Source organism: Crotalus tigris, unplaced genomic scaffold (assembly GCF_016545835.1).
Source record: "Crotalus tigris isolate CLP2741 ecotype Arizona unplaced genomic scaffold, ASM1654583v1 scf7180000017543.2237141, whole genome shotgun sequence".
In the NCBI taxonomy this organism is placed as follows: domain Eukaryota; kingdom Metazoa; phylum Chordata; class Lepidosauria; order Squamata; family Viperidae; genus Crotalus; species Crotalus tigris.
The window spans coordinates 345,778-361,118 of NW_024096463.1; the positions used below are offsets into that span (position 1 = coordinate 345,778).

Sequence of the window (15,341 nt, forward strand, 5' to 3'; positions counted from 1 at the left end):
TAAATACAGGTATTAATATACTTAACAGTGAATATTAAAGCATTTTAAAACAAACATAGATAGACGCTTAGTATTAAATTATTTAGGTTATAAATCTGGGTCACCAATATTTTGCAGAGATCAATATTCACAATAAACTTACCAATATATATAATTAACAATCATTCTTTTAGTTAATATAGATATCAATGATTTCAAAAAGTTCAGTAAATATATATGATTTGTCACCCTTGCTATACTCACAATTGCCTCATATAGTTTTTCCCTATAGCTCCTTTCAGAGAGTTTTTGCTCAAATATCTAATTTACACTCGCAGACAAAACTAAGTGTACTTTAAAGTCACAGGTTTGTTATTTCCTCTTTATTTTATTTTTTCCCCTTCTAGAGTTGTTCTCTGTTCAGACAGCAGGTGTCTCTCTTGCCTTTATCTCTGGTATTCAGCCTTCAGTCTTAATTCAAAATGTCTACCTCCTTGGCTTCGTCAGCACTTTCACTTTATGGCTTTGAAGTGCACTTGCCTCTCGTGAATAGACTTTCCTTCTCTTTTTTTTGGAAAAAGAAAAAAGAAACTCCTCTTCACTTTGAGTTTCTCCAGCCAGTACAATTCCACAATTGCAACCCTTCTATGCCCAAACTTTTTTCTCACCACTATTTCAGGAGAGAAGAAAAGAAAACGACTTTCTCTCCTCTCACTCTTCTGGGCTCCTTTGTACTTCCTTTCTTGGAAATCTCCGGCAGGTTCTTTCGCCCCAGATCACTTCCACTGAATCATCAGGATTACTGTCAGGATTACTGTTCACTGGATCTGTCACGTCTCTGTCCCGCTATTTTGCCGCTATCTTTCAGTCAGCTGTCATTTCTTTGCAGCCGCCATTATGGGCTGTCTCCTTCCTCCGCTCGACTTTTCCAAGGCTTTTCCTGAGTTCGCTGGTCACGGCCGCCGCCAGAGATTGCTCCTCAGGACACCTCTTATTTTCCATTCCCCCTCCAAGGAACCTGGGACCCCGAAAAGTCCATCAAACAGTCGGAAGCGGGGGGAAACGATCCGGAGAATCGTTCAACATACCCATTCCTCTTGACAGCTGGCCCCGCCCTTCCATAACTGGACACCTAATTTCTGCCTGAAGGGCACAGATTACGGACCCTAGATAAATACTCTGTTCTTGTAGACTAGTGATTTGTTTACAGATAGGGCAGTTTTCAAGTTTGAAAAGTGTACTGCGAAAGACAGCTGCAAAACAAGTGTTGCACTAAACTAAGCCAGACATTTTGAGATACAAGGAATCTCAGATGCACTTGCCCTGAATGTACCGCTGCTGTTTTTGATTTTTAGTTATATGATTCACGTGCCATTAGGCGCGCGGGCCGCTACTTTCCTCCTGCCACCTTCTCCTTTTCAACTCACAGTTTGTAGCAATTCCCAGCAAGCTCTGGGCAGTTTAAATGCAATGGCGGTCCAATCAGCAGAGCCTCAGCTACTTTTCTCCTCCCACCTTCTCCTTTTCAACTCACAGCTTGTAGCAATTCCCAGCAAGCCCTGGGCAGTTTAAATGCAATGGAGGTCCAATCAGCAGGGTCTCAGTTACTTTCCTCCTCCCACCTTCTCCTTTTCAACTCACAGTTTGTCGCAATTCTCAGCAAGCTCTGGGAAGTTTAAATACAATGGAGGTCCAATCAGCAGGGCCTCAGCTACATTCCTCCTCTCTCCTGATTTCCTTAATTTCTTATTCTTTTTAACCATAATTAAGAATATATTTAATCTTTAAACATTCCATTCAATACATCTAGTCATCTAGTTCTTTAATTCTTACATTTTTTTAATTTTCTTAGATTCAGTCACATTTAAGTATTTAAAACATTTCCTTTATTTAAATCATTTCAACTTTTTGTTACTGATAGCAAGAAGAACACAAAAGAAAAAAAGCATGCTATGTTGTTTAGAAAATTCATCCCTCTTAAAATAATATATTCCAAAGTTTTCCTATTTCTTTAACCATATTCAAACAAATGTTTCTTTTTTAAGTATTCTCTCTGATAGGTCCCATCATCTATTTTCTTGGTTTCCATCTTAATCTTTTTCCTTTGCCCAATATCTTTCTTAATCTGTGTATTTAGCTGAATCAAAAGCTTTTTCTGTACGTTCATAAATGTTGCTGTAGATATAAAAAGTAAGTCAGTATCTTTGTTAGAGGCATTTGCCCACTGCTTTTTATTAGGAATCTTTTCCCTTCTCTTTCTCTCTGGCTCTCTTGTCGCTTTTTGTCTCTGTAGTTCTTGTGTTTTTCCTGATATTTCTGTAGAATGTTTTATCCAGTCTTTTTTCTTGTCCTCAAATTTATTTTGTAGTGTTGAAAAATCTAATATTTCTTGTAAATTTTTTCCCACTTGGATTGGATCATACTCCTTTGTTTTGTAGAATTCCATCTTCAAATCTCTATCCCTGAATTTATGTTCAGTCATCTGTTTTGTCTGTTCCTTCCTTGCTGTATTTTGCTGAGGGCTTTTTTGATATAAGCTTAAATTGGAGATAAGTTGACTTATATTTTTAAAGTTATTCTGAATTTCTTTGTGATTTGAGATCATTGTTCTTTGAATTAGTTGCAGCTTTACATATATCTCTTGAAAAATATTAATTTTTTCTTGATAAGTATTTCCTATAAATCTCTGGTTTTCCATGATGACCAAAAGTCCAGATTTTTTTCCCTGCTTTGGAAATAGTTTTGGAGTCAGAATTGGATAAATACTTATAGTCCAGAGGACAAAGTTCTTTTTTGTTGTTGTTATTGTTCTATTTTTGTTCTCCCAGGAACAAAAGTCTCACTTTATCTACACAGCTGTAGGTCACAGGCAAGATTAATTTTTCTCGTTTTTACCTTGACTGTCATAATCCTCTTCCACCAGTAGGTGTCATCACTGGTTCATTTTTCAGATTATTCCTCCGTGAAAGGTTAAAATTCGCCACTTCCAGTAGGAAAAGGGTGGGGGCAACCCCCTTTTCTTCACTTTCGGAGGATTTTTTTTTTTTTGCTTCTTGGGAGTTTCTCCCCTTCAGGAAAGTAGGTAGGATAGAGAAAATCAATGATTCTTACCCAGATTCAAGTCCACTGTTTACAATCAGCTTAAATTAGTGCTTTTGACTTCCATTGCTTGCAGCTAGGGCTGGACTCTGAAGTTAAGCCAGCCTTTCTCCTGTTTGTTTCTGGAAGGCTTCTCCTGGACCGATCTGGTTGACTGCCATCTCTCCTAGGTCCCTGGGATTTCCTTCCTTCATTGCTACCTCTCTAAGGCGGCTTCTGGCCCATTTAGGGCCCCTAACAGAAAGAAACGCAGCTGGAGAGCTCAGAGTTCCGAGTGTCTCAACTGCTTCGCTGCATGCAGGAACCGGAAGTCCATTTGTCATGCATTCCTTTCTGTTAGCTGATTGGCATTCTGCACAGCTTTTGTCTCCACAAAGTGTTTCTGTGTTCAGACTAACTTTGCTCATGAAATTCTACTAAAGTTATACAGTGTGAGCGTGGAATGTGCTGTGTTTGGTCTAAAATTGAAGTTGACAAAATTAAAATGTTACAATATATTTAAAATATTTTAATCAGGCTCTTCATATAGCTAAAGTGCGAGAGAATCAAATACATAATGTTACCATTTCAGTTGGCAGGTTCTTATACAAAATTTTTGTCTGTGAATACTTTTCACTGAAGAACCTACTTAATGTGGTAGACTCAAAATATAAGGATGCTTTGTTATCCATTTCAGAAAGTAAATGAAATCTAAAAATTATACCTCATCTTAATTAAAAAATGGAAATAAAATATGAGAGCTTTTTTGTAGATCATAATAATGCCAATGGTAAAATATCTAAGACAGAAAAAAGCTATACATTAAAAAGCTTTTGATTTGAAACTGAATAATACTACAAATAACCGTTGTGTTGTTATTGCTTCTTTGAAAGAAAATTAAACACAGACAGATATATTCATATATGAAAAATTCTTAGTGTTTATATCTGTCCATACTCATTCTTAGCCCTTTCAACATTTTAATATCTCCCTCCCTCTCAAATTATGTGCTGCTATTTACAATTTTAATAACATTTCCAACTTAATCTTAATCTAGTTGGCCATTTGTGACACAGAATTTTCTTTTTAAATGGTAGAAGAACTGGCACTGTTTAATGCCTAGCAAAGAACATTGTGCAGCAGATTTCTTTCCCATAGCATGCTTGCACGTTATTGCCAGCATGTTCAGAAACCCTCCTTCCTGTTTTTCCTGCTACTGCCTTGGTCCAGTCACAATATCAAAATTTTAAGTTGCACTTTTTACATTTGCACCCTGGCAAAATCTTTGGAGTTTTTTTTAAAAAAAAAAACAAGTGGAAATTCAGAATAAAAAGCATTCCAGAGGTAGTTATATTGATCTGTTTAAGAAGACATCAAATTCCAAAGATACCTCTACACCTTTTAACTATATTGAAAGTTTATGCGAGTCAAATTTACTATAGATTTTATAACTATTTATGTTATATACAGATATTATTTTCGTCTCAAGGTACTTTAACTAATTACTTCCATATCAAAAACATACATCTTTGTAGAGATTTGGAGGGGAGGTGTTTCTTGTTGGTATATTAACTTTTCATATTCCTTTGTAATTAAGAATTTTCAGAATCCAGCAACAGTTGGCTTTACAAGACCATAAATCTTGGCCAGGAATGGTGGAGGCTGATAGAGATCATCTTCAGCTTATTAAAGAAAAAGAGGCTCTCTTACAAGAACTTCAGCTTATAAGTCAGCAACAGCGTTCACCAGAAGACCTGGAACACATTGAGGAGGAAAAAAGACGCTTGGAGGAGGATATCCAGCAGGCTCGGGCTACTTCTCCTCATGGTGCTGCTGAAAGGTTGAGAATGTATTGTTTTTTTAACATACTTGTTAATGCTGCTTAATGAAAGCAATAATAATATTTAGCAGATTTCAACCCATCCAGAAGTTTATAGACTTCTTCTAATTGGGTTGCAGACCAGGGTATGAGTTACTGGTTGCACTTGAGAATGACCTTTGGAGAGGGTGGGATGTAGTAATACATCCATTTTGTTCTCCTTCAACTCTCAGCGGTCTTAAGTACCATAGTATCCTTTTGTAAGGACCTGCCTCAATCTATCTTCCCAAGAAAGCAGAACTCCTGGAACAGCTTCATTCCAAAAGGAACTTTTATTAGGAGAAGTTGACAGCAGGCATAGAAGACAGGATTGGAGGGTTTCCTGCACAAATCAATAGGTTAAAAGCGTAACTGGCAAGCCCTACCCCAACAGTCAATCTGCCCAGGTCAAATGGCCCAATCCCAGGTATGAATCCACTGTGGGAACAGGGTTGATAAGGCGCTGTTCCCAAGGCTATTAGGCTGTTAGGTCTTCATGCCTCTTCTTCCGCAGCTAGAGATAAGGCAGATGGCCAGAGGCACATTTCATTCTCACCTCACGCAAGCATCAAGGGAAACAGATCAAAGAGCAAGCTGATCGAGGAAAGCAGAGAGGATACATTGTAGTGCCCATAGCTCCCCCCCCAGGATTATGGCAGAACCCACAAGAATAAAAAAATCACCCCCTCCCAATAACCGGGTTCTGACATGCCACCCCCCCCTTAAAAAAATGAGAGATCCACCTGTAGAGGAAACAAAATTGGGAGAGAAAGCACATATTGGTTAGTCCAGTTTGTCAGGGTATTTAGCATGAAATTTATTAAGTAGTCTCGGAGCCCTAACATGTCGCTTATGGACCCACTCATTTTGGGAAGGAGGTAGGTCCTTCCAAGCTATTAGATATTGTGTGGAACCATGATATTTTCTAGAGTCTAGGATTTCTTTGACTTCAAAATGCTCCTCTCCTATCATGATTGGAGGAGGACGAGGGACTACAGCTGGCCTTAACGGCGAGCTTAATTCTCGTTTCAATAGATTACAGTGAAATATAGGGGGAATCTGCCTTAGTGTTTTGGGGAGTTCCAGTTCTACAGTTACCTGATTAATTATCCACTTAATGGGAAAAGGACCCACAAATTTTGGTCCCAACATCTTTGACGGTTGCAGAGATTTTAAATACTTGGTGGACAGGTATACATTATCCCCTACTTGGAAAGGTTTTGGTTCTGCCTGAGTCTTGTAAGCCTCTCTAGCCTCATCTAATGCTTTTCTTACAACCAGCCAGGTATTTTGGAGTTGTGCAATCCATTTCTTCAGAGAGGGGATGGTGGGTTCGTTAGTTGGCAGTTCAGGCATCGGGTAGAACCTTTGTCCTGTTGCAACTTGATATACCTGGTGCTAGAGTGAACGGCATTATGATACGCAACTTCTGCAAAGGGAAGCAGGTCAGTCCAGTTGTCTCGATGGTTATTTATAAAACATCTTAAATATTGTTCCAGTACTGAGTTCAAACGTTCTGACCCAACATTTGTTTGCAGATGTCGATTAGATGACAGCCCTTGAGTGGTTCCTAAAAGGTCCAGGAAAGCCTTTCAGAACTCAGAAGTAAACTGCACCCCCATCTGATGTGATTCATTGTGGGGCTCCATGCAGTCAGTATATGTGTTGCACAAACAGCTTTGCTAGTGTCTTTGCTGTGGGGATTTTTTTGACACGGGATGAAATGCACTTGCTTAGAGAACAGATCTGTCACTACCCAAATGACAATGTTTTCCCCCAGTATCTGGTAATTCCACAATAAAATCCATAGAAATCTCCCTCCAAGGTGCTGACAGGGTTGCCACCGTCTGCAACAATCCTGGAGTCTTTCCTAGTCTCCGTGTAAGGACCCACCCCACTTTGTATCTTAAGAAGACAGAACTCTTGGAATATTTCTTCCAACAGGCATCTTTATTAAGAGAAAATGGTTGCAGGCGTTCTGTCTTTTTAAGATGCAAAGTGGGGTGGGTCCTTACATTAGACAGGACCTGGGGCCCAAGCCCTACGGTTCAAGGTTTTAAGGGGTCCCCAGCAGCCCCACCCCACCCCACCATCTTTCCAGCGACAATCCCAGGCATTACATTTCCACCCCCTTTTTCCTCACTACCTGTGGAAGGGAGACTTCAAAGAGGAGTAGATGAAAGCTGATGGCCCCATTGTTATGCTTAGTCCTTTTGGTGGTATCCACATTCAGTCCCTTTGAAGTTGTACCAAAGGAAGTGAGGGCCATAAAACCCCTTTGTTCACCCCCCCCTTCCCGTCATCGTATGACAGAATCCAGAGAGGGTAGAAATGGGGTTTTCCATAGTCGATAACTAGAGATGAAATATAATTGGATTCTGACATCCTGTTTGATCGCTGCACAAACCAGACAACTGGTCATGTAGCTTTCAATATCCTTTTTTATGGAGGGTCACCAAAACTGCCATTTCACTAGGTGAAAGATTTTCATGAACCCGAAGTGTCCAGCTACTTTGGAATCATGACAAGAGTGCATGAAGTTTAGTCTCTGGGCTTTTGGGACATAGAGCTTTCCCCCCACCCATGGCAGTTCGTCATTCATTGTGCACAAGTTCTTATGGCTTAAGAACCATTCATTATTTTTTTTTTAATTGAAAAGTTTTATACAAATTTATTATTAAAATACAATAACCCTCCCTCCCTTCCCCCCACCCCAACCCTCCCCCCCTCACTTCCCAGAGCTGATTACAGGGTTAAAAATAAGCAAACAAATTCTAACTAAGCTTATCCAACTATACCAATAACCAAATCCCTAAAATACTTTAACTCAAATACAAACAAATCCCAATTTAAACTATAACTTAATCAAAAACTAAATGATACTTTCTAATCCCATATTTATTCTGTACAAAATTTATCCATCTTCTCCACACCAAGATGTATCTTTCTTGTGAATGATCCTTCAAATCGGCAGAAATTTTGGCCATTTCTGCTAAATTAGCAACTTTAACCGACCCTTCTTCTATGGTAGGCAAAGAATCTTTCCTCCAATATTGCCCAACCAATAACCTTGCCGCCATAATAAGATTCAACATTAAAATAGTTTCTTTAACATCACAATCTTCAACAATACCTAACAAAAACAATTGTGCTGTAAACTTTATCTTTCTATTAAAAATCTTCTGAATGTTCCACCAAATCTTAATCCAAAAAGCTTTTATATTTCTACACGTCCACCAAATATGATAATAGGTTGCATCTAAGCAACCACATCTCCAACACTTAGGCTGTAAATTAGGATACATACGAGACAATTTTTGTGGATCCAAATGCCACCTATAAAACATTTTATAAAAATTTTGTCGTAAATTTTGAGCCTGAGTAAACTTCACATTCCCAACCCAAATTGCCTCCCATGTATCTAATAAAATCGGCTCTTGAAAATTTTGGGCCCATTTTATCTACAATCTTTGACTAATTCCATCTCTGAATCCAATTCCACTAATACATTATAAACTCTTTTTATATGAGCTCGAATTTGATCTCTAATTTGTTTTATCAAATTCTCATCTTCTAAAGTAATACCAACTTTTTGGTCTAAACTCCATCTATCTAACAATTGTCTATACTGAAACCAAGAGTAAACAATATTATCTTGCCTTAATTCATCTAATGATTTTAACTGCCAATCCTTCCCTTCCAATTTAAGCAATTGGTTATAAGAAGTCCTATCCAACTTCACACCTTTCAATATCCCCTCTACTGCGTGTCCAGGAATCCCTCAAATTGGCATTATAATTTAATCTATAATAATATTTCTTCCAGACACACAATAAAGCAGTTCTTAAAATATGCGATTTAAAAGCCCTATCTAATTTCTTATTATAAATTAAATATGTATGCCATCCATATAATAAATCCCATCCCTCCAAAAAAAGTATATTTTGATTTGTTAAGTTAATCCAATCGCTAATCAATGTTAAGGCCGCAGCATCATAATACAATTTCAAATTAGGCATCTTAAGTCCTCCTCTTTCTCGTACATCTTGTATAATCTTAAGCTTAACTCTTGGTTTTTTCCCTACCAAATAAATTTATTAATACCCTTCTGCCATTCATCTAAATTGACATCTTTCTTTAAAATAGGTATCATCTGAAATAGAAAAAGAAATTTTGGTAGAACATTCATCTTAACAGCAGAAATTCTCCCTAACAAAGATAATTGTAATTTTTTCCAATCATTCAGATCCTTCTGCACTTTAGTCCATAATGTTTCATAATTATTTTTATACAATTTTACATTAGAAGCTGTTATATATACTCCCAAATATTTAACCTTTTAAAGTATATCAAAACCTGTCAAGTTAACTAACATTTCCTTATCCTTAATAGACATATTTTTGGATAATATTTTAGTCTTATTATTATTAACCTTAAAACCAGAGACTTGCCCATACTGAGTTATAATCTGTAACAAATCTAAAACCGAATGAATCAGTTGTGATAAAGTAAAAAGCTCTCGGGAGCTTCCGGTGATCAGCGACGATGATGGCGGCTACTTTGTAGCCGTCCTCCTGGGACGGCGTTAGATCTGCGGAGCGCAGCGGACATCAGCTGGCCCACGGCTTGAAATCCCCTTCCCGGGCGAAGGGAAGGGGTAGAGACTACACGAATAGAGGTAGAACCTCTTAACCCCCCCTAGATTTTTTTTTTGGGGGGGTAGAATGAGTGTTCCCTCGGAGTTCGTGCTTTCTCCGCCTCCCAGCTGTTTTTGTTTCTTCAGAAACAAAGTGAAACGCCGCTACCATCTCCGTGCTTAAAGTGTTCTGGTGAGTGACTTTTAAAGCGGACAGAGCTGTTTAAAGGATTTTATTTGGAGTGTAGTGTTTTATTTCTCTTTTAGTTCATGTTAATTTCTTTTTCTTTTGTTTTTTGCTGGTGTGGAGAGTGAAAGTAAGATGGCGCTTTAAAAGTGCTTTGCTTTTTTTTTTCCGGAAAGAAAGAACGGACTTAAATGAAACGTATGGACTGATTTCAAGCTTTTCTTTTCTTTTGAAAGCGTTTTGGAGGTTTTGAAGTTCTTTTTTTGCACTCTCCCTGGTTTTTTCTTTTAAACCTTAAGGATCTTAGTATTTTCTTTTTCTTTTTTTCTAAGAAGAAAGAAAGAGAGAATAAGATTTTGAAAAATGGCTTCAAAGAGGCAACCAGCTTCTATAGTTTCTAAGGTGGTTTCCTCTCCTGCAATTCTAACAGTACAACAACAACTTAAAGCTACACCACCAGTACTGCAACCTAAAGTTACACCTCCACCTTCTCCTCCTTTGCCAGGCTTATCTGCACAAGACATCAAAGATATAATGGGAAATGCTGTATCCCAAATCAGAGAGGAAATGAAGCAACTTCTTGAACAGAACAAGTCTGAAAGTAAAGAGGAAATGAAAGACCTTCTTAAACAGAATAAATCTGAAAGTAAAGAGGAAATGAAGGAGCTTTTAGTGGAGAATAATACTATTTTGAGGCAAGACATAGTAACAGCTTTATCAGGCCTGGCTTCTGTGGTCGAGAAGTTGGACTCCAGAGTGGAAGAGGTTGCAGATAAAGTAGACCTCCTTGAAGATAAATTCCAAGATATGGAAAAAAAGATGGAAAACTCACAAAAGGATATTCTTATGTCTCAGTATAGGGAAATGGAGCATGCTTTGAGAATTAGGGGTCTGAAAGAAGATATGAAACAAGATTTGACAGAGATGGTGCTTAATGATCTAGCTGTTGTTCTGAATAGGGATAAAGATGGATTACGTAGAGAAGTGGAAAAAATTCACAGAGTTAATTCCTGGATTGCGAAACAAAAGAATCTGCCAAGAGATGTGGTGATCTACTTTGCAAAGAGATCTCTGCGTAATGAAATCATACAAGCTTTTTATAATAAGAGATTCCAGATTGCTGCCCAAGATGTTATTATTTTAAAGGAAATCCCATCCAAAATTTTAAGAAATAGAAAAAACTTTGCCTTTCTAGCTAATGAACTTAAAACAAGACTGATGCCATTCAGATGGGAGATTCCGATGGGTATTGTTTTGAACCATGCGGGGACACGTTACAGACTTAATACGGTTGTTAAAGCCAAAGAGTTTTATAATACGGTCCTGGGAGCAGGCTCATCTTCATCTATGATTCAGAAAGCTCTGGGCGGCAAAGAGGTGGAACAGCAGTCTGAAGGATTAGGTCTGATGGCTGCTGGAAAGTCACAGGTGGAATGGTCGCGCCAAGCAGAGGTCAAAGAGCAGAGAATGACTCGTGCAGCACATAGACATAAGGAAAAGGAACAACAGAAGAAAGAAGTTAAAGAATCTTCTCATGAAAGTGTCTCGTTGCCGATGGGAGGAGCAAGACCCAAGAGTTCTGCAACACATTCTTCAATGGCAGATCTTCAGGCAGTCTTCTCCAGGCTCCTGGTCAAGGGAGATGGCAAAGTTTCTGACCTGGAATGTTAACGGCCTTAACTCCCCCCAGAAAAGAAAGAAAATTTTTTATTATCTAAAGCAACATAATAATGACATTATTTGTTTGCGGGAAACTCATATTTTACTTAAAGATCAAAAATATCTAGCCAATGCTCGTCTGGGATCTCATTTTGTATCTCCTGCCCCTGGGAAAAAAGGGGGTGTAGTTATTTACGTTAAGCAAAGTCTACCAGTTTGTCTGGTAGAATCAGATCCTCAAGGAAGGTATGTTATGATTGAACTTGGTTTATATGGTAAGAAAATACTTATAGTGGGACTGTACGCACCAAACCAGCAACAGGAACAATTTTATAGATTGTTACATCAGAAAATAACTTCGCTGGACTATAGATCTGTGATATTAATGGGAGATTGGAATGGTGTCTTAGATACACAAAGGGACAAAAAAGGTTCTTCTACTTTTTTTAAACAGGCCAAATTACCTAAAGCCTTTTTTGATCTGAAAGAGGACTGGGAGCTGAGGGATTATTGACGTGAACCTAACCAAGAGGAGAGAGACTTTACCTTTTTTTCAGATAGACACCAATCTTTTTCAAGAATTGACTTTTTCTTGATTACAACTGACTTATATAATAGCGTAAAGAATGTAAAAATCTTTCCTAGGTCATTGACGGATCATAGTCCAGTTTGGATGGAATTGGCTGATGAGAGGAGAGATCCTGGAGGGTGAATGAGAACTTATTTAGACAAGAAAGGAATCTTCAAAAATTAAAGGAATGCTTAAAGGATTATTTTGCTTTAAATATGCATAAGGGAACATCAATATCAATGGTATGGGATGCAGGTAAAGCTTTCATGCGTGGGATTCTGATAAAAATGAATAATGTTCATAGACAAAAGCAGATCCAGAAACGTAAGGAACTGGAAGATGAGATTAAATTAAAAGAAAAGTCTTTGATTTTAAATCCTTCAGATGAAAAGGTTAAAGAATCTATAAAGTTGCTAAGAACACAATTTAACATGTTGATGGCTGATCAAAATGCAACTAATTTATTGTTTATGAAACAAAATACATTTTGTAATGCTAATAAACCAGGGAGATGGTTGGCCTATCAATTAAGAAAGAAACAGAGACAGAGAATTATAGATAAAATAAATTATAATGGTAAATTAGTGTATCAGAAGGAGCTGATTAAGAAATCTTTTCTAGATTATTATCAAAAGTTATATAAGAGTACCAATGTACAAATTTTGGATATAAATAATTATCTAAGTGAGGCTAACTTTCCTAAACTAACAGAAGATCAGAAACAAGAAATTAATGGTTTAATTACCAATGAGGAAATTGTGACAGTTATTAAGCAATTAAAATTAGGTAAAGCGCCGGGTACGGATGGTTTGACATCCATTTATTATAAAACCTTAGTAGAAGAGATGATTCAACCTTTATGTGAGCTTTTTAATAATATATTACAGGGCTCAGAGATTCCTCCGTCATGGCGCAGTGCTTTTATATCCTTGATTCCAAAAGAGGATCAAGATCTTACTTTACCAAAGAATTATAGGCCTATATCTCTCTTAAATGTAGATTATAAGATTTTTGCAAAAATTTTAGCTAATAGGGTTATGAGGGTTTTGCATCAGCTTATACATAAGGATCAATCGGGTTTTATAACCGGTAGGTATATGAAAAATAATGCTAGACAAATTATCAATTTATTAGAATATTTAGATAAGAATAACCAAATCTCTGCAGGGCTGATATTTTTAGATGCTGAAAAAGCTTTTGATCAATTGAATTGGCAGTTTATGTTAAGAGTAGTTGAGGAGATGAATTTTGGAGAAAAAATATTACAAGCTTTTGGTGCTATATATCAAAAACAAACGGCACAACTTATTGTTAATGGGGGTTTGTCAGAGGTTTTTACAATAGAAAAAGGTACAAGACAGGGATGTCCATTGTCACCGTTACTGTTTGTTCTAACATTGGAAATTTTGTTGATTAAAATTCGAGAGTCGCAGGAAATAAAAGGAATAGAAGTTAACAAAAAAGAATACAAGTTAAGAGCTTTTGCAGATGACTTGGTGGTTACTTTGTCTCAACCTACCTATTCTGTAGTAAAGTTACTACAACTGATTTACCAATATGGACGGGTTTCGGGTTTTAAAATTAATAATAATAAGACTAAAATATTATCTAAAAATATGACTAATCGGGACAAGCAGATTTTGGTTAATTTGACTGATTTTGAAGTTGTTGATAAGATAAAATATTTGGGGGTTACTTTATCTGTTTCTAATGTAAAATTGTATAAGAATAATTATGAAAGGCTGTGGGTCAGGGTACAGAAAGACTTGAATAATTGGGAGAAGTTACAGTTATCTCTTATGGGAAGAATTGCAGTGATTAAAATGAATGTCCTACCAAAATTTCTCTTTTTGTTTCAAATGTTACCTATTTTAAAGAATGAGGTTAATTTAAATGAATGGCAGAAAGGCATTAATAAATTTATCTGGGCAGGGAAAAAACCAAGGGTAAAGCTTAAAATTATGCAAGACTTCCGTGAGAGAGGTGGACTCAAGGTACCGAATTTGAAACTATATTATGATGCTGTGGTTTTAACATTAATTAGTGATTGGGTAAATTTAACAAATGTAGAAATACTCCATCTGGAGGGTTGGGATTTACTTTTTGGATGGCATGCCTATTTAATTTTTAATAAAAAAGTGGATCGGGTTTTTAAATCTCATATTATAAGGATTTCTCTACTTCAGGTTTGGAGGAAATATTATAAAAGTGATTTTAAAATACCATTATGGGCTATACCTTGGCATGCGATAGAAGGGATAAGGAGAGGAGTTAAAATGGATAGGGTCTCTTATGCACAATTACTCAGATGGGATGGCCAAAATTGGCAGTTAAAATCTTTGGAAGATTTATTACATGAAAATATTACCTACTCATGGTTTCAATATAGACAAATAGTGGATAGATGGAAGATGGATCGTAATATGGGCTTGCTTAGAGAAGATGAAAATCTTTTTAAACAAGTAAAGGATCAAAGACGAACTCACATTAAGAGAATTTACGGGGTTCTAGTGGAACTGGATTCAGAATCAGACTGTATGATTAAATGGGCACAAAATTTTGGTGAACCAGTTCTATTGGAAACCTGGGAAATTACCTGGGTGAGGAATGTCAAATTTACACAAGCCCAGAACTTAAGGGAGAATTTTTATAAAATGTTTTATAGATGGCACCTTGATCCACAAAAAATGTCTCTTATGTATCCTGACTTACAGCCTAAATGTTAGAGATGTGGTTGCCTCGACGCCACTTATTATCATATTTGGTGGTCGTGTAAAAATATAAAAGCTTTTTGGATTAAGATATGGTGGAATATTCAAAGAATTTTTAGAAAGAGGGTAAAATTTACTCCACAATTGTTTTTGTTAGGTATTGTTACTGATTGTGATGCTAAGGAGGTCATATTGATGTTGAATTTGATTACAGCCGCAAGGCTGTTAGTAGGGCAATATTGGAAGAAGGAATCTTTGCCTACCTTGCAAGAGTGGTTTTTTAAAGTTTCTTATCTGGCAGAAATGGCAAAGATTTCGGCTTTCTTAAAGGAGCAATCGCAAGAGAAATTTTTTGCCATATGGGAAAAATGGATAAATTTCACACAATACAAATTGGATATAAAAAAATATCATTTAGCTTTTTTATAACTTGTATATAAACTTTGATATTTTATAGATTGCACTTTTTCTCTTTTTTCTTTTTTTAATCTCTTCTTTCTTTTTTCTTCTTTTTTAAGTACTTTTTCTTTTTAATGCTTATGTTTTTTTTGTTATATATATCTTATTGTTAATTATTTTATAACTTGTTTAACTTTTTTTGAGGATTTTTAAAATTTTAATTAAGCCTATATTTAGCTCTGGGAAGCTCGGGGGGATGGAGG

General features: G+C 36.7%; 1 protein-coding gene across 3 annotated transcripts in view; it reads left to right on the top strand.

The window, feature by feature from the left end:
• Nucleotides 1–15,341, top strand: part of WWC3 (WWC family member 3) — a 234,274-nt gene that overhangs the window by 170,300 nt on the left and 48,633 nt on the right. For all 3 annotated transcript variants that reach the window (XM_039318738.1, XM_039318663.1, XM_039318807.1), the window contains one exon: nt 4,655–4,897. In XM_039318738.1, the coding sequence (XP_039174672.1) occupies nt 4,655–4,897 (243 nt within the window). The remainder of the gene's footprint in view (nt 1–4,654; nt 4,898–15,341) is intronic.